At 38.8% G+C, this 25374-nt stretch overlaps 1 protein-coding gene and 1 pseudogene across 1 annotated transcript in view; one reads left to right on the forward strand and one right to left on the reverse strand.

The window, feature by feature from the left end:
• Window positions 1–4827: 4827 nt before the first annotated feature.
• LOC144659248 (uncharacterized) lies at window positions 4828–6379 on the forward strand (annotated as a pseudogene).
• Window positions 6380–8472: 2093 nt separating this feature from the next.
• LOC144661471 (zinc finger protein 830-like) overlaps window positions 8473–25374 on the reverse strand; it is a 29924-nt gene continuing 13022 nt past the window's right edge. Inside the window, exons 5-12 of the mRNA XM_078522249.1 lie at window positions 25179–25218; window positions 24698–24722; window positions 22462–22532; window positions 20239–20293; window positions 16941–17001; window positions 16372–16449; window positions 15895–15971; window positions 8473–9366 (exon numbers count right to left, since the gene is read on the reverse strand). Of these exons, the coding sequence (XP_078378375.1) occupies window positions 9198–9366; window positions 15895–15971; window positions 16372–16449; window positions 16941–17001; window positions 20239–20293; window positions 22462–22532; window positions 24698–24722; window positions 25179–25218 (576 nt within the window). The 3' untranslated portion in view covers window positions 8473–9197. The remainder of the gene's footprint in view (window positions 9367–15894; window positions 15972–16371; window positions 16450–16940; window positions 17002–20238; window positions 20294–22461; window positions 22533–24697; window positions 24723–25178; window positions 25219–25374) is intronic.

Raw genomic sequence — 25374 nt, forward strand, 5'->3', positions numbered from 1 at the left:
ACCCCACAATTAAATTTACTGCTGAAATATTATAGAACGAATTAACTTATTTTTAACTTTCCTGGACACAGTAGTTTATAAAGGAGATAGATTTAACACAGAATATATCCTTGACATCAAGACACACTATAAGCCGACAGAAAAATTCCAATACATTCACTTTACCACGTGTCATCCACTGGGTGTTAAAAGAGGATTTTTTTTATTAAAGGCGAAGCAACAAACTCTTCAAAAAAAAAAAAATTTGAAGATAACTTCTTTAACTTCAAATTGCGCCTAAAGCGCGCGACTACGCAAACAACTTTATAAAGAGGTCTCTAACAGGAATCAATTTCGCCAATAGACAGTCGATCGGCGCTCCAGCAAACAATTAAAAAAAAAAAACAGAAAGAAAATACTGCCTTTTGTAACTACCACGTACAACCCAGAAGTACGCGACCTTAATTAAATATTAATTGATAACTAGTATTTAATACAAAATCAGCCGTTGTGAAAAATATATTCACAAGGCCTCTGATGATATTTTATAAGAGAGGCAAATCTCTCAAGGACATGCTGGTTAGACCAAAAATTTAAATTGTTATACTGCGTCGCAAACAAAACCCATGGGGGAGTCCGGGTCCATTTTCATGCAAATCAAACTCATTTTCATTTTAATGGTTTCGCACCTAGACTCTTTTTGAAACAGTGGCAAAGGGTAACTCGGAAATGGCCTATTATCCTTTCAACCAAAATTTTAAGGCTGTCAGGGATATGAAGTTCAAAAGGAAGGGAGAATAAAAGGGACGAGAAAAAAGAAAGGAAAAAGACAAGAAGAAAAAAATTAAAATCAAAAACAAAAAGTCCAAAATGGGGCTTATACGCATGCGTCAAAGTAATGGTGTACATGTTGTACTTTAACGTTGAGAAAGTCTAGCTCCTCAGTAAACCGGTTTTACAGCAAATGTAAGAACATGTAAGAGCATGGTAACCAAAAAACTGATTTAACGGCTAAAAAACGGCATTTTTGAGAAAATTTGCCAGTTAAAGGGTTAAAATGTAATTAGCAATGAAATTTGAATAGTATATATTAAAGATGAATTCCAGTCCGTACTGCGCAATCTCGGCTGCAATGTTTATGTGAGCCCACACGAAGGGAATGTTTACAAGCAAAACTAAAAATTCCGCGACAAACTTACCTTTTTCTTCATTATTAACGCCAGATATCCTTGCAGAACAAATATAACGAGTAGAAGAACCTTGACGCTATTTCAAACCGACGTTTCAGCTCATTGGAAACTCTTGAACGAAACGAACTGTAATGGCGGACTAAAAAACGTCATGTATGCTGTCACCGAAGTGTAACGTTTCAACGAATTCAAAACAAAAACGTAAACAAACCCCGAGTCTGCGCAGTACGGACTGGAAATCAGCTTTAAATTTTAAGTTGTACCCGGCCCCACAAGCTTACAAGCAATAAACCTTTTACTGTGTTTAATCAACATTCCACAAACTATTTATCGAAACAGATAAAAAATAATAAGTTGCTGTTGTTCATGTACTATAAAATGTTTTTTCTTAAAAAGTGCTCAAATGTTGTCTCGTTTCACGAGTCGCAAAGTTCGAATTTTATATTAATCGAAACACACAGTTTGACTCTCCTGTATAAATTTAAGCAGTATTTTAAAAGATAAGTGACATCGGGAAGGTTTTAACTCTCGAGAATGTTCGGCGGTCAAGTATTTTATTTTTTTTTTGTTTAACTAAAACGGGTGCATGTTTATTTAAGAAAGAAAGAAAGATGTAATGAAATGTAAGACGACGTGTTGCATTTCCTCGATTGATGGAAAATACATGCTCACGACTTTTAGAAAGTCTAGTATTACAGGAACGTAGCGAACTAGTAACATTAGCCTTTCGAAAGCTCTGAAATGACAAAGCCATTTTCCGAGTTTAAAATTCGATCGATACTTGCGATCGACACCTCCATCGACTGTCGATCGACCCACGATCGACAATCGATCGACATACCGCCTTTTGAGGAGGAATACTGAGATCACCGACATACCAACGATATATCACTGACAGACGACCGACACGCTACCGACAGACGACCGACACGCTACCGACAGCCGACCGTAAGGTACCGATCGACACGTCGACCGACATCGAACGTGTAGTCATCGCTAGTATCGATCGCCACTCGATAGAGTGTCAAAGAAAATTGAAAGTCTGTCAACCGTGTGTCGATCGCGGGTCGACTGATATGTTGATCGAGTGTCGATCGAGTGTCGATCGTGGGTCGATCGAGTGTCGATCGATAGTGTAGATCGATGGTCGATCGCTAGTGTCGATCGACACTCGATCGGGGGTGCCGTAAGTACACATGATCCAGCCTTCCAGGCATTTATTTGAGGTGTAATATGCTTTAGGTATGATGGCAAATTACATTCATGTCACAAATAATGATTTAAAACCCTTCTTTAATAAACATTTTGCTCCAATAAACTGCACCATTCAAATAAACGCCGAGTCCATGGAGCCAAGTTTGAAATAAACGCCGGGGGCGTTTAATTGAGAAAATACGGTACATGCAAAAGCCGGAAATTATTGAGCATCAATGACCATTCTCATTCTTCGCTTACAACGACCGACCCGACCCACGATTTATTTGAGACTTGAGAGGTGCCGTATGCCTGTTGACAGGTAGCGCGCAGGCTGTCATGGCAAGAACGACGTAAGCGTATGTATGAATTAAAACGAACAAAACTGACCTGAGAGACCAGTTCAATTGTACAGAAAAATATAAAAAGATTATCACTTTTGTACAACCTTTTGTAAGCTTTAGAAATACCCTACCGACTGCGCAAAGAACGCACAAAACGACAGTCTGAAGGCCTGCACTCACCTAGTACTTTTATGAAAGGCGTCGTTCTGCAACGGGGACTGTATCTCCTTTTTCACGGATATGAATCCATATTCGCTCTCAGGGTTTCAGAAAATGCGAAAACGGGCGAAACTGGGACATTTTGAAAACGCTGATGTCAAATAGTCATGTATTCTCGGTCAAAGCAAAAAGTTTAATTACCGGTAGCTTAACAACAGCTCTGTGCATGCGTTGTAACTCAGCGTCCGATGAAGCATATGGTTTTAAAATTACCCGGCTCAATGTGGACGGAGAACATTTTAAACGGCGTTTTATAATTTCTCCATTTTCAAATTTACCTGTGTTAGTGTTGACAGGGTCTTGAATTCAGACATACAATGAGTGAAATTATTTTTTTCTTTGGTTATACAAAACAAAACAAATCACTCTTTCCTATTTTTTTTTTTTTCCTGCTAGAAATCATTCCCTCCTGCACGATTTTTAATAGATACTTCCACATGTCATAACAACAATGTAAAGTGAAATAAATGTACCTTTCCTGCCTTTCCTTTTCTTCGTCTTTAATGCGTTTACTAGTAATGATATAATACTTACTAGTAAATGCGAAATCTTGCAAAAAAGCCGTTTTCTTTTTTGCAAGATAGTGCGTTTACTAGTAATGATATAACACTTACTAGTACAGTAAATGCGAAATCTTGCAAATTAGCCGTTTTGCTTTTTGCAAGATAGTGCATTTACTAGTAATTATATAGTACTAATACTAGTAAATGCGAAATCTTGCAAAAAAGCCGTTTTCTTTTTTGCAAGATAGTGTGTTTACTAGTAATGATATAATACTTACTAGTAAATGCGAAATCTTGCAAAATAGCCGTTTTCTTTTTTGCAAGATAGTGCGTTTACTAGTAATGATATAATACTTACTAGTAAATGCGAAATCTTGCAAAATAGCCGTTTTCTTTTTTGCAAGATTGCGTTTATTAGTAAATATAAATTATTTACTAGTAGGTGCGAAACTTGCAAAAAAGTAGATTTCTTTTTTGCAACAAAATCCATTTATTAGTAAACAAATATTTTTAAGTTTTATTTGATTTTATATAATTCTCGCTGGTAAGTTTTTTTGTAAAATAATTCGTTTTATTATTAGTTCTAGTAAAATTTTTTACAAACTTTGTAAATATATGAATTCCCAACTCCGTCAACGTCACCACCAGCCAACGGTTTCTATCCCCATTAATGTCCACAAATTAGCTTTAGAATTACTTAATCATCCCAATCGTAATTTTGTTACTACTTTAGTTAATGCTCTTAGATATGGTACTCGCATTGGTTACACTGGGCCCCAAAAAACTCGGGTGTCACGCAATCTCATTTCTGCATCCCAACACCCTGGGGTTGTCACTGCCAATTTATGTATTAAGAAATTCAGCTGGGTCGGGTTGCGGGTCCATTCCCTTCCTTGCCACTTCCCGATTTTCAATGTCACCCCATAGGCGTGGTTCCTAAAAAACACTCCACTGAGTGGCGAACCATTTATCACCTCTCCTACCCAGATGGGGACAGCATAAATGACCATATCCCCAAGGATCCCTACTCCCTCCAGTATGTTCGCATTGACGATGCTATCAGCATTTTACAACAGCTGGGCCCTGGGTCGTTCATGGCAAAGACTGATATGAAGTCAGCCTTCCGCCTTCCCAATACTTTGTTGACCTAATTACCTCCCCTTTGGCCTTCGCAGTGCCCCCTACCTTTTCAACCAGATCTCCGATGCCTTGGAATGGATTCTTAAGCATAATTATGGGTTGCAGCATGTTATTCACATTCTAGACAATTTTTTCATTGCGGAACGTAGTAAACTAGATTGTCTGGGTAGTTTTGCCTCTCTGTTAAAACTTTTCATGTCCCTTAGGGTGCCAACTGTTGCAGCCAAAACCCTGGGCCCCACCCAAGTCATAGAGTTCATGGGGATTGTTCAAGATAGTGTCCACATGGAGGCTCGTCTCCCTGAAGACAAGCTCGCCCGGATTAAGATGTTATTAGATTCATTTAAAAGTCGTCGTTCCGCTCGTCTCATTGAACTCCAATCCCTTATTGGTACTTTGCAATTCGCATGCAAAGTCGTTGTCCCAGGCCGGACATTCCTGCAACGTATGATCAATCTTACCCGTGGGGTCCCAAACCGGTTTCACCATGTGCGCCTCAACAAGGAATTTTTTCGGGATGTATCCATGTGGAGGGTCTTCCTCACCAGTTGCAATGGGCGTTCCTTGTTCCTTGATTCCTTTCTCACTGCTGCCCCTGACCTGGAGCTTTACACTGATGCAGCCAGTACAGTGGGGTTTGGGGGTTACTTTAATGGCAAATGGTTTCAAGGGCGGTGGCCCCAACACCTCCTCATTAATAAATTAAAAGGGATTAGTATTGAGTGGCAAGAGCTCTTCCCTATTGTGATAGCTTGTGCCTTATGGCACCCCCAATTTTCGGGAGAGTTGTTGCAATCATTAACTCAGGTCACTCCAAGGCTCCCAGGGTCATGGACCTCGTACGATTTTTAGTGCTCATCTCTATGAAACATAATATCTTGGTCCGGGCCCGTCACGTGCCAGGGGTCTCCAATGCTTAATTGCTGATGCCCTTTCCCGCTTTCAGGTTCAACGTTTCAGGGAACTCGCCCCCCAGGCCGACCAGACCCCCTGTACCATCCCGCCTTCACTGATGACCCTCTGAGGGATGAAGTCCTCACATATGCGCACTGGGAACTGTCACGGAACACCAATCGTACCTATAACTCTGGGGAGAAAAGGTTCATCCAGTTTTGCCTTATGAATCGCCTCATATCTCCTTTGGGTGACATTCCCCGCCTCGGAGGGCACCCTCATTTACTTTGCCTCTTATTTGGCCAGGACAGTTCGCCATAGTACTGTTAAGCTTTACCTGGCGGCAGTCCCAAATCTCCACATCCGGTCTGGATTTAGCGATCCAGTGCTAGAACGCCCACTTCTTTAAAAGGTTCTAAGGGGTATATTACGCTATCAAGGTTCCCCTCGTACTCTACCTCAGCCGGTAACCCCCAGGGTTTTGTTACGTATTCGTCCTGTTCTACAGAGCCGGCTGAGTCTCAGGGATTTTTCCATGGTCTGGGCTGCCTTTACTTTAGCCTTTTTTGCCTTTCTCCGGTGTAGCGAGTTTACCTATCAAGGGGTTTGTAGATTTAACTCAAGATTCGACCTCACTACTGATTGTATTACATTTTCTCCCAGTCTTGCCTGCCCGCAGCGCATCGTGGTTCTCCTCAAGTCATCTAAGATTGATGTATATAGGCAAGGGCAATCGCTTAGTATTGCTCGTTGCTCTTCATTGCTTTGCCCGGTCTCAGCCATGCAACAGTATTTCATACTAGCGCAGCCGCGCCCTTGTTTTATTTTCAGTCTGGATCCCTCCTCACTAGGTCCTTGGTTACTAAGCTGCTTCGGGACTCGGCTCGCAGCGCTGGACTCTCATACAAAAGTCTAAAAGGTCATAGTCTTCCTATAGGTGCCGCATCTACCGCAGCAGCTGCGGGTTTGCCAGACTGGCTAATTTAGGTCTTAGGCCGTTGGTCTTCCGACTGTTATCAGCTATACATTTGCACTCCAGAATCAGTGCTCCTTTCCGCTGCCCCTAGAATGGCTAGCGTATCTAGTAATGTATTCTTAGGTTAGGTGGTTTGCTTGGGGGGATGCATGCCTTGCACGCATCTGTGGCGGTTAAGTCTATTTTGCCTTGCAATTCTATACCTTTGCCTGAATCTTGTCCGATAGGAGGCAGCGTGGCCGAGTGGTTAGAGCGCCGGACTTGAAATCTGGAGGTCCCGGGTGCAAGTCCCGTTCTGACCACTATCTGGATTTGTTCTCGGTCGTCCCGAGTTCAAATCCTCGGTCATGCTTGTAAATAGCCAACTGGTCTGCCTCCTGCCAGTTGGGATTTTTAATCATGTTATGTTTATTTAATACATTATATTTGTTTAGTATTTGTTTCATATACACGGCCCCACAAGCTTCTAGCTTTAAACACACCGTGTATAAATAAAGTTGCTTTACCTTTACCTTTATCCAGCCCGTGCGGTGCTGGAATAAGTAAGGGATAAGTAAGGCTCTGCCAATACTCTTATCCTAATCCCTAAGTTTGCGGGGAGATAAGTGAGGCTTGTATTTTTTCGTGCACAGCCCGAAGTCGCAAACTAACCTGCCACAGAGCTGTGTTCCCCCTATAACCAGAAAGCTATAACGCCATCTTGTTGTTGTTGTCTTTATTGCGTTACTGGATATTGCGTTACTCACGGAGAATACACGAACAGTGACATTAAGGGTGCGTTTCTTTGGGAAAATCCAAAATTGGATCATTGATCTCAGATCACACGGATACTTTGCTCCCAAAGAAACGAAGAATCCGAAAACGGATTTTTTGCCATGACAACCCCGTAAACACATTTCGCACAGAACATAAAATATCAGCACAAACTTATTTTTCGTCGAATGTATCCTAGCTAAAATAATTTAAGCATACAAAATCTTTACAAAAACCACACGTCGAAGTAGATCTCTTTAGCGTTAAGCACAATGTGGCGAGAGAAAGCATCTGAGAGCGAAAATGATTGCGAAATGATCAGTGCAAATTTCACTAGTGACAATTTTAAAAGGATACAACTTCCGTAGGCACAGTGGCTGTTCTAGAAAATCTGTATCCCGTTTAAAATGATACTACATACCTATCTGAAGCTACCGTTTCCTTTTATCGTGAAATATTTTTGTATTTTGATCGAAATAACCGCCTAAAACTTTCTGTATGGCAGTGTTTACAAAGAGCGAACCTGTATTTTCACAGCAAAGACCGCTGGGCCAAGGTACTTTTTTCGAATCCTTTCCCAAAGAAACGCACGGATCATGAATCCTAAAAATCCGGATTCAGATATGATCTGATGTATCCACTCGAAGTGTGGATTCTTCAGATCATTGATCCAAGATTAATCCATTTTCGGATATAGGTAAAGAAACGCAAAATCCGTTTTTGGATCAAGAATCCGGATTTGGATTTTTCCCAAAGAAACGCACCCTAATTTCTTTTAAAAATAAATCCATCAAAATCTTAAGTGGAAACGTACATTAAGCGACCACCTTCCAGAAAACAGCAGTTGACGCTTACACATTCACACCTAAAAATTTGCTCACAGTATGCTCATTCTTCTGGAGGTAAAGATCTTTCCAGTGATACCCAAAGCAGAGTGGTTAGGTTATAAATAAAGATTGAAATACATATGAATTCACTTGTAAATTTTAGTGAACTCAGAGAAAAATTTCCCTCTTCTACCCTCGGCTATTTCCCGTCTCGTTGACGCCTTTTTCAAGAATTTTAGAACTGACGTCAAGCCTGGTAGAAGGCCATCAGATGAAGCAATAAGCAATAGTTACAAATGAGAAGTTTGGATCTTATTTTAGTTTATAACTCACCTGAAAATACCAAACTGGATGTTTTTAAAAATTATTAAATGCGGTTTTTTTTTTTTAAAAAAAAAACCCTCCAGGAATCACTGGGTTTGGCAGCTTAATAGGGTTCATCAGAAATAAGAATTATCATTGTAGAAATTAAACATCATTTTATTGCAATATTACAATACTGTACAGAAAATACTTTCGGGATTTTAGCATTTGGCGGTTAAACAGGGGTGCATACAGTGTTTTGATAATTGCAAACAATATTTTCCACAACAGTATGATCTCTACTAGTCTTTCACTGATGTTATCGAGATGAAGTGTTAAATGGATTATCTAACCCTAGGGGTGTTTCAAATAATCAGTCTCCTTACGTGGAAAACGCGGCGGAGAGAGTACAAACATGTGTACAAGCAAGCCGTATGTGCCTTTGGTGTTCTTTTATTTTTTTTCCTTGCATTAATCTCCTTGTTTCCTAATATACACTGCCTGCAAAAACTACTGCAGTCACACTTTGTGCGACCAAAAGACGCCTTTCAATGCCCACAATGCGGCACAGTGTTCATCAGAGAAACAGGGATATCAATGTGAGATTATGTTACGCAATTTTGGGGATTGGGTGGGGGGGGGGGGGGGGGGGCAGGACACTTTGTTACAATATGATCAACATGTAGACGTAATGTCTTAGAAAAAGAAAAATGAAATGGGAGAAAACATTGACTCCTGATGCGGCTAAATCTAATTCCTCGGTGACAAAAGATGAAGTTAGCCAAAGAAGTGCATCACTCAAGGATTCCATTGGTTAATCACAGTGAAGCTGAGCCTCAAAATATCAAATAATATAAGCCACCATGTCAGCCATGTCAAGATACTTTCTTTGCTCTCCAGTCAAGAAACTCCTCAAAATCACTATCATCACTGTTGCTGGAGTTTTCTACTTGTGATTGTCTCTGAACAGCTTCTTGTTGGGAAACTTTCTCTTTTATTGCACTTTGTTTGTCCCGTAAGGCATCAGCTCGTAGAAAGTAGAGTCTGGTAGTGATCAAATTGAAGGAATTAATCAATAAAGCATACAAAAAATACGTACTGTGAAATCCCTATTATATAAGATTGTTATAGATCCAAGTCAACATGAAAAGTAACATTGGATTGTAGTCCTCATAAGGACTGTCTCGAGAATTGAAGAATTTAAAACTTGAAAGATTCACACCGTTTACTGAAGACACTCACCCATTTTTCCACTTTCAGCTGTAACAAGGTTTCTTTTCATTGTAAAAGGCGAGATACACCTTGCATTTTGTTGTTATGAATAATTTTATGTGGTCTGAGTTTGTAGCGCAAGTAACAAGACGCCTAAAGCTTAATGCTTAAAACCGGGCAGTTAATGTTTAACTACCTGATTAGACAAGTACAGCAAAAACTTTTAAAATACCATTTAATTTATATTGCGTAACACGCAAGTCTGTGGATTGCTTGTCCATCCTTGGACAAATTCCTGCTTAGGCTTTCAAATTTTTATTTTTCTTCCGAATACTGAATAACCTAGGTGTTGAAAACGTTTTGTGTGCAATCTTGAATAAATGAACTCAAACCAGTTAAATGGCAGTACAAATGATCTCCGACAAAAACACAAAAAACAATTAGAAAGATTTCGTTAAAAACTAAGACGCGTTTTTAAACATTTTTAAAAATGTACCACACCAAAAAATGGGAATAAGAACAAGATAAGAAAGTTTTTCAGCTTTCAAACATGCAAGCTTAACGAAAAAAAGACCAAGACAATGCTCGCCACGGGTAAATGGCTTGAGAAAAGAATGGGGCACCAGCAGTTGCAAGTTAAATTAAATGCCACTGAGCTCGATCAGGTGAACTCACAAAAACTGCTGGGAGTCACAATCGACTCCAAACTGTCCTTCGATGAACATATCGATGACCTCTGTAGAAAGGTTTCCCAGCGTATTGCTGTACTGAAAAGAATTAAGAAATTTCTCCCTTTTCAACAAAGGATAGCATATTACAACGCGATGATCAAGCAAGACATGCTCTACGCCTCCGTGGTGTGGTCGTCGTGTTCTCTGGGGAATTTGCAGAGGATTCTTCGCCTCCAGAAACGCGCTGCGCGCGTTATCCTTGACGCCGACACACGAGCGAACAGCGTTGAACTTTTCAAGATTTTAAATTGGCTTCCGGTTCATCTCGAGGTTAAAATAAACATCTTAACACAAGTGTACAAACGTATTAATGGCCAAAGCCCATCCTATATGAACGAACTTTTAGTGCCAAACTCTGAAATAAATGAAAGAAATAGTCGATATGGCTCTGTCAACTTGGCCTGCCCCCGTTTCAAACGAAAAACCGAAGGAGGGCGATCATTTAGCGTGAGAGCAACTAGACTTTGGAACACTCTTCCCAATTTCTTAAAGAAAAGTGAGAGTCTACATTGTTTTAAAAATGGCCTAATTGATTTTTACGCATCTAGCCTTAAGGACATTCATCATTTTACAGTTTTTTAATTCTTAATCCCTATTTTTAGAAATTTCTGTATTTTAATTCAAATTTTAAAATGTATATATTATGTAGTTGTAATTTGTAATCCGAGGGCCGCTTGTTTGTCAGTAGTTTTTACTGTTTGCCGTTACCCTCTTTTAATAATAATAAAGTTGATTGAAGCTCTTCACGTCAATTTTGGGAAGCAGTCACGCAAACGCAAGTTCTTGATTGCGTGATTTCTCCATCGCCGTTCGGTTCCGACTGAAACTCAAAACCCTTGAATGAGAAACAAAAAATATATATTTTATATTCCTCGCTAAAAAGAGTGGAGTAACCAGAAAATTATAGTATTGGCTCCTGCTCGAATAAAACGAGTCACATAAATAATAAAAAAAAAACGATTAAAACGAGTCAAATATCAAGAATAACAGAAAAATTTCTAAGCAAAATTATAAAAGAAAATAAAAAGACTAAAAAAGGGCATGCATTAGACCACACGTATTAGACAACAGATGCTGCTAAAAATCTCAACTAAATGTGAAAAAAAGATTCAAGATGAGGCGAAGAAACATTTGAGTTGCATTAAAAATTTTGAATCCTTAAAAGCCGTGAAAATAGCATGCCGTGATAAAATTTAATTAATTATACGCGCCAAAAGGGCAAGTTTTCATTTTTGCCGTGTATTCAGTTTCACAGGATGGCTTTAACGATTTACATTCCATTCTAGTTTGTAGAAATTATTATATTATTACTCTGCATTTCCATTTTGTTTTCTGAGTTCTTGAAAAGTGTGCAAGTAAAGTTTTTACATCATGAACAAAATAAGGTTCTTTTGTTGTGTAAACATTCAATTCGTCTGTGACACACGGACTTTGTCGGCCCAACTGTACACGGATGGAAATAGTCAAAATGGACACAATTCTTGCTAGATGAAAAGCATCTTCAAAGTAGAGTCTGGAGCCGTTTTTAAATGCAGGAGCTTGCTGCAAAAACATTGCGTGACTGATGTAAAAAAGCTTCGACCTCAGCGACCTGTCGAAACAATCACCGGTTTCGGACTCCAGAACTCGCTTGAGTCGAACGCTTGAATAAAAGCACAAAAATATATCTTTCACGTTTAACAGAAATCGGGGTATTAGATAAAATTTTAATTGCTCCTGCTGAGTAAATATCAAAAGTGCGGGATCTGTATCTTGGCCAAGAAAGCGGCCGAGTGAACTACTACGACAAATGACGTAAATATGTAAACATCACATGGTGCCTCAATCTATAAATAGATGCCGTGTTCGTTTCAAAAGCCTAAAAAGGCAACTAATACAAACGTGAAATAACAGTAAAAGTGAGTCCGCTATGCGAACATGTGTGGACTTTCATTTGAATAAAAGTTGACATTATGAATTAATCAATGAGTTACTGTAGCAGTCAACAACTTCAAGTTTCGAATCGAGTAATTCGAGATACAAGGCGAAAAAACAAAGAACTTATCAATCAATTTATTTTTTACAAGACTGTTGGAAGAACAAAGTGTTCTATTACTTGTCTTATGTACTACGCTTCAAGAAACACACGTTACCATTGCCGCTTGGGATGTCACGCAATTTCAATGAGCGTGGTGTGACCCTTTGTCACGTCGTTCACGACAAGTGCCTTTTTTTCATGCAAATAAAAACCTAGAATCCTACAAGAACAGCAATTATTAGACCAAAAGCCTTTCCTTACCGCTAGCAAGATAGGATACTATTTTCATTAAAAAAAAAAAGAAATGTTGCGTGGAGCACGTGAACTGTCTCGCATCGCTTGTTTACACAACCCTTACTTTTTGTGTAAAGCTTACAATGCACGATTTGGGGAGATGTAAATTAGTGCACTGAATTTGTGATCACATCACAAATCACTTACTGTTGAGTTAAAAATATACCCTGTTCTGTAATGCAGGGTATCCCTGATTTTTTTTTTGACCGCGGTCGATCTCCCACGAGAAAGCGTCGAGTCTGGCGATTGTTTTCAACTGGAAATTGCTTCGTAAGCGTTGAGAAAGGTGGGACAATATAAATAGTCCGCGCGCAATAGTGCTCAAAGATTTTGTGATATTGTGATCGTCGTGATACATCACAAACTGTGTAACGCAATCCCGCACTCCCAAAATCGGGCAGCAAGTGTAAAGCTTGTGTAAACAGCTCATCGAAAAACTTGTTTTCTTTCAATGAGTTCTTTTTTAACCTTTTTGGAATAACAACGTTTCAATAAGCTTTCACAAATAATTTCTTAGTAGCTTGCGTAGAAAGGCGGAGAAATATATTTCACCTGTTCACGAAATATTCACTTGGAGTCGGTGTTTTGAGAGGCGGCGAAGGACGTTATTTAAACAGACAATTAAATTATTTTGTCGCACGGTTTGGATATATGCATATTCTACGGTTCGATGTTATTTTTATTCTTTTCATGACAATGTTTTAGTTCAGTTCTAAATTCGACATCGGTCTTTTGCTAAATATACTACTTGAGAGAAATGGAGCTGGTAAATTATATCCCGGAGTCCAAGACAAGTAAAACAACATGATCAGCGAACTTGTTTTGATACAACTCGTTGTGCATTCATTGTGTGTGGCAAAGCTGAAAGAAATAAATAACCAGACATTTGATTCGTTTTAATATGCGAATCAAAAGTGCTCAAGCCGCACAGAAAAACAAACAATACGGAAAGTGAGTCAAAAGTGTGAAAAAGAAGAAACCTGACCTGCGACCGCAGTTGTTCAGCTTATTAGATATGAAGATTTCAGCCGTCGCGATTGTTATTTCACTTTTCATCTACGCCACCGCTGCCTTTGAAGTTCTTCCTTGATGTATATTTTCCAGCCACCACACGCTCTTCGAAAGATGTGTCAAAAAAGGCTTCTAGATTCAAGAATAAAGTGCGACTTACTCGATACTGATCGAATTTCTGGGTTTACTGCCTTGGCTGCCCATCTCACCGAAACTTCGGATTCTCCGATCACTGTCGAAAACTTCCGAAAGCACTAACCCGAGTTATCACGGAAAGTGACCCCCCAGTCGGAAAAAACTGCATGACAACAATGTGTAGACTTTAAAGTCCACACAAAAATAAAAAATAAACATGAAAAAAGTTTTAGATGAATTTTTATTCAAGATGGGGTCAAGAAACATTTTAAAAGGCAAAAAGATTTAGAAAATTTCAAAAACGTGAAATTTTGCATGCCGTGGTAGAATTTAATTACATGTATTAAATTACCCGCGCCAAGATTTCATTTTCATTTTGCAGACCATTTGTTTTACTTGCTGGCTTTACGGATCCCTTCACAAATACCATCATAGTTCGTAGAAATACTATACATTACAATTTTGTTTACTGAAGTCTTGGGAAGTGTTTTACATCAAGAACCAAAATAAGATTATTTTGCCGTGCAAACATTCAATCGTCTCTGATACGCGACTTTGCCAGCTCAACTGTGCACGGATGAAAATGGACATAATTCTTCCTATTAAATGAAAAGCATCTTCAAAGTATTCCGGCTCAAAAATGCTCTGGCTACCAGCCGTTTTTTAAAAGAGCAGTTATGCGTAAAGCTTGCTGCAAAAACACCCGGGGGGGGGGTACTCAAAAAAGTTTTATACGGGGAGGCTCCGCCCCAAGTTCTAACCCCTTACCCTTTTATATACCATTTTTGACAGAAATTGTGCCCCTTTCGTATACCTTTAACTGAAAAAAGGTATCCCTTTCATATACCTAAGAGACATGGCGTGTACTTAAAATAGGACGTTTTCTTGTCATTTTAATGTAGCGCTTAATAAATTAAAATGATACAGCCATAAATTGCGTCTGTTCGCAATATTTTAATAAAAGACACTTTTAAATAGCCAAATGACAGATTTCCATACCCTTTCATATACTCAAACTCGTGAAATCCCTACCCTTTTATATACCTGAAGCCTGAAAAAGGTACCCCTTTCGGGCGGAGCCTCCCCGTATAGACCATTATAGGGAGTACCCCCCCCCCCCGGGCAAAAACATTGCGTGACTGAAATAGCGGTTTGGAGCTGTCATGTCAAAACAATCACCGGTTTCGCAATCCAAACGCTTGAATAACACAAAAATATATATATTTCACGCTAAACAGAAATCAGGGTTTTAGATAAAATTAAAAATAAAAGAGTGATTTAATAGCCGGGTTTAATAGCTCCTGCGGAATAAATATCAAAAGTGCGTGATTTGAATCCTGGCCAAGGAAGCGGCCGAGCGGGTCTGGAACGATTTACCGACAAGACTACTACGACTACTACGACGAAAAAATTCCGGGCGATTTATGAACCGGGCTCGGCCCAGTCTCTGCCCGGTTAATGAGCTCGACACAGCCAGTTAATTTAGTCTATGAGATACTGATGTTTTCCTATCTTGATCTTGATGAGCAAAAATACTGTAACATCAGAGCCGAGTATAAGACAGGTAGATTAAAACTGTATATATATGCAGATTATCCATTTACGCCAAACATTTTAGCTACTCACATGCAGTAGTGTGTTGGCTGCTTTTAAACACTCCCCTTCTTGTGCCATTCCCCCTCCCCTCCTCTTTCTCTTTTTCCCTACCTCATCTTCTCTCCCCTTTAGACGCCTGTTAGCATTCAACACTTGGCAGGCTTAAGAAGTTTTATTTACAGGGATGTAAATAATAGGTGGAAAGCGGAAAAAAGAACCACCTGATCATGAGGACTTGATTTTTCAGGCTAAAAGACTGTGTCTGGTTAGATCGTTCTTTTAATGTGACCCAAGTTTTCCGCCTGTGATCAAGAAAATTTCGCCTGAAAATCTCACCTTGGAAATCTTAGCTACATCCCTGTTTTATTATGTCAAGATGAAATTTGTGGACGACAGCAGACCTGTTTCCATGTGATGTTCAAGTTCACTGTGTATGCTCCCTTTTGGTACATTTATTGCCTCTGTACCATTACAAATCAATACTGCATTTTCTTCAAAACTACACTAAAAAGAGTGATAGTGACTTAAATTAAAATGACTCACAATTCAGTTAAGTGAGATCATTTGATTAAATACCTCTGTTCACTGAGTTCTGACAACTCTCTATCCACTCTAGATTCCTCATCCTCTCCTTCCACAATAGACTGTGACACCTACAGAAAACATGACAGGCTACTTTGGTGTGATGTCAGCCGATGTCAGTCACGTAAAGTTAGAGCTAAATGGTGAATCACTGACAAGACCACCAAAAAAAACCTTGTGTGATCAGGCTTGCATAGACAACTGGTCAACAACAACAACAAAGAGCTACTTCAAAAACATGTTTACCTTGATAATAATAATTAGTATGATAAAAAAAATAAAAAACATTAGATATTTTAGAGTGTTTTAACATCTTGGTTAAAAGGTTTAATTAATAAATGATCGGAATTTCCGTAATAGATAGCTTAGCAATATGTATGTTTAGATAAGCTCTTTAAGATGAACGCCTATGTATCGAGTGGTTCATATCAATAATAATGTTCAAGATAAAATAATAAAGTAGCTGTAGACCTGTGTCTCCACTTGCATTTCTTTCTGGAATTTTTCCCACTCTTCCTCAGTTGCATCCTTGTAATCCACTTTTCGGACCTACAATGGACAAAGACGTCTTGCACTTATGCACACTGAGCGATGTTTAAGAGGCACAAACAAATGGGAGATGACATTCAGGTGGCACAAAAAGAAACATCTTGCAAAGCCATGTTCCATGGAAACGGCTGACTTTCCCACTTCAATATATTCTGCCTAAAATTTGCATTGCCAACCTCAAGATCTGTTTGAGTTGCACATCCTGTCGACAAATAGTGGCAAGAAAAGGCAACTCCAAATTGAAACTCCACAACTTGCAAAATACCCACTCCCAGGAATTGTGGGTTCAAAAAAATCTAGATTCCACTGTATTACAATAGTTTAGCTTCCTAAAAACAACTCAGTTGCACCATTTCTTTTGTTACTAAACATTTGGTTGTTTTACCTTTCAGAGGTAATAGATCATCAACATTACTAGCTTCCGGTAGGTTCTCTTCTGGAACTATTTTCAACAGGGGCTCTATTTCGCAGCTGCAGCATGACTTTCATACCTTAGCATCTAGCCTTGGATCGTCAAAAAAACCCTCTGGAATACCTTCTGTAGGTTCATCACTTTGGTGAAGATAGAATAAAAAAAATTATTAAAAAATAGCAAAGGTATATATTGCAATTCCTGAGTTTTTATTGGTTAACAGCCAATGGTATATGAGGTCATATACCGTTGACCACAAATGTGGTAGCCTAAACGCGTTAACAAAAGCAGCTGGGGAGCTCAAATAGTGCAATTCTTTGGGCGTTTTTAGTAAAACAATTATTCCACTCGCGCTTGTTGGTTATGAGATCGTTTTAGCTAACTCGGCGCTGTGTGCCTCATTGCCTATCTACCATCTCACATCCAACGCATGCTCATGGAATAATTAATATAATTGTTATATACACATTAATTAGCACATACAACAGCAATAACAACATAATTATCAGTCAACTTAACTTGCAATTTTAATTTAACAAGACTGTACCTACATTTGGCCTAAACAGGTGACGGTTCTGAGGCAGTGTGGGGGTAATATCAATAGTGAATACAGTAGAACTTCGGTAACTCGAACTCGGATAACTCGAAAATCCCCGCTAACTCGAACTAACTTTCATTTCCCTTGGATTTGAACTCACTTTTCAGTCATTTTTACTTGGTTAACTCAAACTTGGGTAACTCGAAAACCAGCTAACTCGAACTAAATTTCGTTTCCCTTGATCAAAATTTGGGTCAAATTTACCCCGATAACTCAAATTCCGGTTCTTGCAATTTGCCATGGTTACCCATTGATTAGAGCAACGAACAGATCACGTATTTGACAGCTTTTTTCCACTCTTATCATAAGAGGTTATGATCATGTTAGAGTTTCTGACAAGATAAGCACTTTAAGGATGTCCTCAACAGACACCCACCCACAGTTGAAGCTGACATTCAAGAGGCTGAGACCGACCTGGATGTGAACATAGATCCTCCAAACACGCAGGAAATCATTGCAGCCATAAAAATCTTAAAAAACAACAAAGCTCCTGGCCGAGACAAACTGAATGCAGAGCTTTTCAAAGCTGACCCTGAACTTTCAGCAAGGATTCTACAGCCCCTGTTTACTGCAGTGTGGGAGCAGGAGAAGGTGCCAGATGACTGGACCAAAGGTACCATCATAAAGATCCACAAGAAAGGTCCACTTAGTGACTGCAATAACTGGCGTGGCGTCACCCTCCTGTCTGCCCCAAGTAAAATCCTGGCAAAGATTATCATCCAACGAATCTCGAGTGCAGTAGACCAGCAGCTCAGGCAAGAACAGGCTGGATTCCGCAGGGGTAGGGGTTGTACAGATCAACTTTTCACACTACGCAACATCATCGAGCAGTGCACCGAGTGGCAGAGGCAGCTGTACATAAACTTCGTAGATTTCCAAAAGGCTTTCGACAGTATACACAGAGACAGCTTGTGGCGCATACTTCGAGCCTATGGTGTTCCCCAGAAGATTGTCCAACTTATCCAGAGCTTCTATGCAGCCTTCACTTGTAGTGTAGAGAACAGTGATATCAGTTTTGAGGTGAAGACAGGCGTAAGACAGGGTTGCGTGATGTCTGCATTGCTATTCAACTTAGTTATCGATTGGGTAATGCGTCGTACTACGGAAGACCATCCCAGGGGCATCAGGTGGACCCTCTTGTCCACCTTAGAGGATCTAGATTTTGCGGATGATTTAGCTCTGCTTTCTCATACCCATAGCCACATGCAAGAGAAGACCAGCCTTTTAAGCAAATACGCTCACCAGGTGGGACTGAACATCAGCCTCACCAAAACTGAGGTCATGACCCTAAACAACTTTAACCCTCAGCCCGTCAAGGTAAATGGAAAAGACCTCCCAATGACCGAACAGTTTAAATATCTGGGCAGCATTGTCAGGCAAGATGGTGGTGCAGGCATAGATATCCAGAGCCGGCTGAACAAAGCCAGAAACACCTTCAGGATGCTGAGCAATGTGTGGCGGTCATCACAGTACAGTACACATACAAAGCTCAAGACCTATCAAAGCTGTGTCCTGTCTACCCTTTTGTATGGGTCAGAATGTTGGCGAATGTTAGAAAGTGATCTAGAGAAGCTGTCAACCTTCCAAACCAAAAGTCTGCGAAAAATACTTCGCATCTTCTGGCCTCAAACAATTTCCAACAAGGATCTACTTTTGCGGTGCAAACAGGAGGACATGGGTACTATTATTATGCAACGGCGCTGGAGGTGGATTGGCCATGTCATCCGAAAGGAAAACAAATCCATCACAAAGACAGCACTATACTGGACACCCGAAGGAAAGCGCAAGCGTGGCAGGCCCAAGAATACATGGCGACGTACAGTAGAGACAGAATTGAGGGGCTTAAACCAAAGCTTGAACACCATCCAACAGCTGGCCAAAGACAGACAGCAGTGGAGGACCTTTGTGGCTGCCCTACGTGCCAGTGGGCACAATGGGCAGTGAGTGAGTGAACTCAAACTTGGGTAACTCGAAAACCAGCTAACTCGAACTAAATTTCGTTTCCCTTGATCAAAATTTGGGTCAAATTTACCCCGATAACTCGAATTCCGGTTCTTGCAATTTGCCATGGTTACCCATTGATTAGAGCAACGAACAGATCACGTATTTGACAGCTTTTTTCCACTCTTATCATAAGAGGTTATGATCATGTTAGAGTTTCTGACGAGATAAGTTCGTTTGCACTGTATTGTATACTGAAGTGCTGAAAAATCAGTTAACTATCAATTTTTAACTTGGCAAATTAAATATTCAATTGACCCTGATAACTCGAAACCATGCTAACTTGAACTGTTTTTTGTTTCCCTTCAGAGTTTGAGTTACCAGGGTTCTACTGTATTTACAGTGTAGAAAAGGCTGAAAGTTTATTGCATATAAAGTGTAAAAATGAATATTGGAGGTTACAGCCCTACTAGCCTGCATTGCAGATGAACAAAACCCCGGTATAGTCCGTACTGGGGTTTTGTTTGTCTGCAACGCAGGCTACGACCCACAGACATTGATAACACCAACCCACAAACCAAGGTCAGGGGCCCGTTTCTCGAAAGTCCCGAAAACTTAACGGGCCCGTAAAGCCATTTTAAATTATCTGTGTTTTTAAAACAGAGAATTGTATATGCCGGAAACTTTGCATGAAGGAAGCCTCCGTTCATATTAAAAATATCATGGAATTAAACAGCTCTTTAATCAAAGGGTTTGAGATTATGCTATGGCTTTACGGGCCCGCTAAGTTTTTGGGGCTTTCGAGAAACGAGCCCCAGGTCAGGTAAGTGTTAAGTACCTGGGCATAATCTTTTGTTCATCTTGCTCAGATTTTTTGGGATTATCAAAGAAGTCTGAAAATAAAAAAGAAATGGAAACACTGAAACCATTTCACAGGTACTTAGCTGGTTCAGCAACATACATTTACAAAAATTGCTACTAAATAAACTAAAGACAAATGTAATAACAGAACTAATACATACAAAAATTTCTACATGCTAATTGGCTGAGAGCACGTCAATTAATCCCAAACAGTGCAGAAAGTTGAAATTGAGTGCAGAAAGTTGAAATTAAATTGATTGACAGGAAAGTCGGAAAGCGCGCCAAAACAAAATGGTGGCCGTTGTCAGAGAATTTGAGAGCGCAAAAATCGAGCAAATACATAACAATTCATGAAAAGTTTGACCGATTTAACAAAAGTTATAAGTATATAAACCAAAGTACTAGGAATTGGACGTTTGTACAGCACAAGAGAGGCTTTACGAAACTACTGAAAGCTACCAATCATGGCTTCTTACACGACGGCTCGTAAAGAAGAAAGATTACAAGCGTGAATTGAAGTTGGACATTTCAGCCCAAACCAATACAACTGAATAAGGATAAAAGCACCCAATAATGCATGACAGAGAGCTTTAAAATTCCCTAGCGGTATCTGGATTTTACAAAGCCCGACAACTCCGTTATGTTTGAACGAATCGGAAAGGTAAGCTATGTATAAACACGGTTTGTTTGTCATCCACTTCAAGTGAAATTTTTGTATGTGTATTATTAACAAGTAATCACATGATTTTTCTCATACAATTTGGGATAAATCAACACTCGTAAATTTTTCAAAGACTACAAATTGCCCTCGCCTACGGGATTGTGCAATTTGGCTAGCCTTTGAAAAATTTACTCGTGCTGATTTATCTCAAATTGCCCTCGAAATCATGCGATTACCTATACAAATAATTTTGCCAAGTTAATGTTTAAACCTATTGGCTCCAGTGCCGGCCAAAACCAGCTGTGATGAATGTTGCACTTTGTTTCACTTCTGACATCATCATCTTTGACCAAAAAGGCAACACTTACTCTCAATCTCTGGAGAAGGAAAAGATCTTCCAATGACACCCAGATCAGAGTGATTGGGGTAATTGAGCTTGAAATACGCAAAAAAATGCTCAAAAATTTAATGAATGAAAAACTTGGAGGAAAATTTGCCTCAACCACTATTGGCTACTCGATGGCAAGAATTTCCTGTTTGGATGATGCTTTCTTGGGAAAATTGTTGATGCTTTCTTGGGAAAACTGCGAGCTCAGTGGAAGGACAACAATTGCAGCAAAAAGATAAGAAAGGAAGAAAATGGAAAAGCAAGAAAAAAGGAAAAAAGCCTATAGTGGTACTTTCTGACCCAAAGACTTCAAAAAACTCTAAACTTTGACTGAGCAAGCCTGAGCAAAAAAGCAGTAAAATGTGATGATAGTGGGAAGGAAGGTGTACTTTCATGTTCCAAATGATGTTTCCATTAGTTTGGAGCGCAGATTTAGCTGATATTGAACCAGAGTAAATGGGTTAATTACATCCAGCTGACAGCCACTTTTTCTTCTTTGTAAAGTTGATATTGTTATACAACCGAGAAAATTATTGTGTGCTCATTGGTCAACAGTTACTAGTTGATGAGAGTTAAGACCTGTAGTGATGTTCAAATGAGTTGACTTTAAACACAAGGTAAGGAAAAACAGAATCCAGTAAGTGGTGAACAGTTAGGTGGAACATTTTGGATGAAATATTCCATGCATCTGACGGCTTCAAGTGGTAAAAATGCGATCTCTCACTCTGTCACATATGCATGATTTCAGACTGATTTCCATCGACTAATTCACCAGTCAATTTACAATGTTAATGTTTAAAACAAATTGACCACACTTTGCCATGGCCTAGGACATTCTTATAGACTATAGAAATGATATCATAAAATGTCCAAAACTTTGCAGTGAGGCCACGCACCCAGTGGGTAGAAAATGTGGTTGATTTGTCAAAAAAATTAATTCCACATTTTCCACTTGTTGCTAGCAACAAAATTACAAAGAAAAAAGCATAAAGAAAAAAAAGATAAAGTTCAAAGTATGTTTAGCATACTTTCTACTTTTTGCACATGGTAGTCAGAAGTGTTTAAAATACTTATCTTTAACAAAGACAAGATATCATCGGTTACAAACTAAATGTAACCCAATACCCAGGTAAACCATGTTTTATTCCTACCTGATGGTAAAGAAGACTCTACATGTCCACCTGCAGGGTCTGTATGTTCTTTTTCTCTTAAACTGTGATCACTAACAAAAAAAAATTATGTCACTGAGGTCCTCCAGGCTTAACAATCATCTGAAAAAAGTTTTCAGGGAAACTATGAAGTTTTGAGAACGAACTTAAAACCTGTAGCTTGCATTACTCAGCGAGTCATTATTTTGTCACAGTCTCCAAGATTTCCTGCTTAATGTGCTCAGTTGATAAAGTAAACTGGGGAATGCGTTTTAGCCCAAGGCAATTTGATTAGAGCCAGATAGAAGATTGTGGATCACCAAATCTTAAAATTTAAAACACTAAAACACTTGTTTAAATGTTTTTAAAATGTTTCTTTAGGCATCTAGAGCTGTCATTGCAGAATTTTAGTTCAGAGTCATAAATGGATTAATGGCACTTTGTGTAAAGTGTAGGTTAAATCTTAGAAACAGTAATCACTTTGTACTACCGAGATTCAACATGGACACTGGCAGAAACTCCTTACGATATAGAGGTCCTCTTGCGTGGGACCTCATTCCAACCTCACTCAAAGAGTCCCCGTCTCTAAAGAACTTTAAGAAGCTCCTAAAACAGCGCCGCCACAAGAACACTATCAAGAACACAAGCTTTCTGAAGGAAGCTTGCATGATCGCAAATAAAAATCAAGATTACACAATCATATTTTTAATATTTTTAAGTAGTTTTAGTAAGTAAGTAAGTAACGTCTTTATTTATAGAGGGTAGCACTTAATAGCTATAAATTTAACAAACTCGTGGCCCTAATTATATAATTATATTTAATTATATCCGTCAACTATTACTGTTAATTATATTTATTATATTCATATTTATACCCCTATCAATTTTAATTAGATCGTTTTTAACTTAACACTTTACAATTTTTGTAATAACTATTTTAATTAGATTAATGTAGGTCCACATCAGCCTCTGGCTGCCTGTAGTTTTTTTTAACCTATTTCAAATAAAGTAATGTATGTATGTATGTATGTATGTTAATTATGTAATCTATGTAGTAGATAATAGAAGCTGTGCAAATAAAACAATCTGTGATATTGATTGAGTGTTTAAGTCCTGAGATATTTTTTTTAATGAAAGGCCATGGTGTGTTTTAAAGTCCCTGTTGCTTGTCAGATTTGAGTCACAGAACCTTATCGCCCATTTTTTAAAGGGAACCTCTGTTCTTGAAGCAAGTTGATGTCGAGTTGTTTGAAATAACGCCTAAATAACAAGTGAGAATTAGAATTTTATGTCAATCATAAATGGAAAAGATGGCTTTAAAATTTACCACAGGACACCATTTTGGAATTTATGACGTCAGTGTGTTGCCCAAATGTTTTGCATACCATATTTATTCGATTAAGCGCCCAACCTCGAATAAGCGCCCACCTCAAATAAGCGCCCACCCTATAGGTAGGAAAAGTTAATAAGCGCCCAGCCTCGAATAAGCGCCCACCCCCACCCCCTAAAAAAATTGACCTGCCCAAGAGCAGTAAAATTGAGGTGTGAAATTGACTAAATACTACCAAGAGACTATAAAGCTCTCTCAATATTTACAGTTACTTTCAAGGATCAGTAAAAATTCTGCTTTTGGACATCTTCATGTTGTGTTATTATTTACCTTTTTCTTGCAAAATAAGCGTACTACTTGCTAAAAATGGTGAAAATTTAATAAGCGCCCAGCCTCGAATAAGCGCCCACTCTCAAGGTCCAAAAATTTAATAAGCGCCCAGGGCGCTTAATCGAATAAATACGGTAAATGAACCATGGCTTCCTTACAATAGTGGCAACAAACTGACATCGTATAATCTAAAATGGTGGCAAGCGGGAAATTTAAAAAGCACAAAAACTGACAAATCAAAGGCCCAGTACCACTTTTAACAACCAAAACAGTTCTAGACTGTGGTAAACATATTATTTTGCCCAGAACTGTTTCACAGCCGACATTCCCTTCAAAATTGACATGGCCTTTACTGCACACTGAATTGCCTGGCCTAAATTCATCATTGAAAATGAAAAAGTGGAACAAAGATTTTCTGCAAAGATTTTCTACAATGGAAAGTACTTTCACTAAGTCCAGTGACAAGAAAACCCTTGGTTCAATGGGTCAGGGTAAACATATACTACTGTATCTATTAAAAAATCTACATGCAAATAATTAAGTTTTATTATTCTTACTCAAATTGCACACAACATTTACCTGTTCGTTTTGTCACTGGAATCAACTGTGGATGTAAAGTTGAGACAAGTGTGAGGATTGTGGGCCACATAAATTAAGTTAATTAAATTACTCCATCTTTCAACAACACACAAACTCAAGAGTTTCAAAATCAACTTACGATTACACTTTATCATTATGATTATGGTGACAGTCAACAAACCTTCGAAATGCAAAACAAACAAAATGGGAGCAAAGTGCACCAATCACAAGCTACAGACGTGATCTTTTGAACCAGTTGAGGCATAGTTAGTCTACTAACTATGGTTGAGGTGAACTCAATCCCATGTTCTCATACTCTCTCTACATTTCTTGGAAACTACAATAATGGCTAAGTTGTCGCGTAGAATATAAAATTTTACTTGATGGCAAGCATTCTCCACATGGACTACATAGTACGTAGACTACATGGTACTTCATAGAACCTTTTAAATAACTAATAATGACAGTAATTTGAACGTACCTTTAATTTTTTTCTGTGATGTATCTCTGTTTGTTTCAACCTGCCATGAGAATTTGAGAACTATGTCATGAAAAAAAAGTGTTTAATGAAGTTTTAATGTCATTGGCATTCAGATAATTTTTTTTTTTTTTACATAATTTTGTATAATTTTTATGTTGCTTTTGTTTTTATTTTGAAGTTAAGTGCTGTTTCTTTG

The sequence above is a fragment of the Oculina patagonica genome, chromosome 7 (assembly GCF_052425735.1).
Source record: "Oculina patagonica isolate OP01 chromosome 7, crgOcupat, whole genome shotgun sequence".
NCBI lineage: Eukaryota > Metazoa > Cnidaria > Anthozoa > Scleractinia > Oculinidae > Oculina > Oculina patagonica.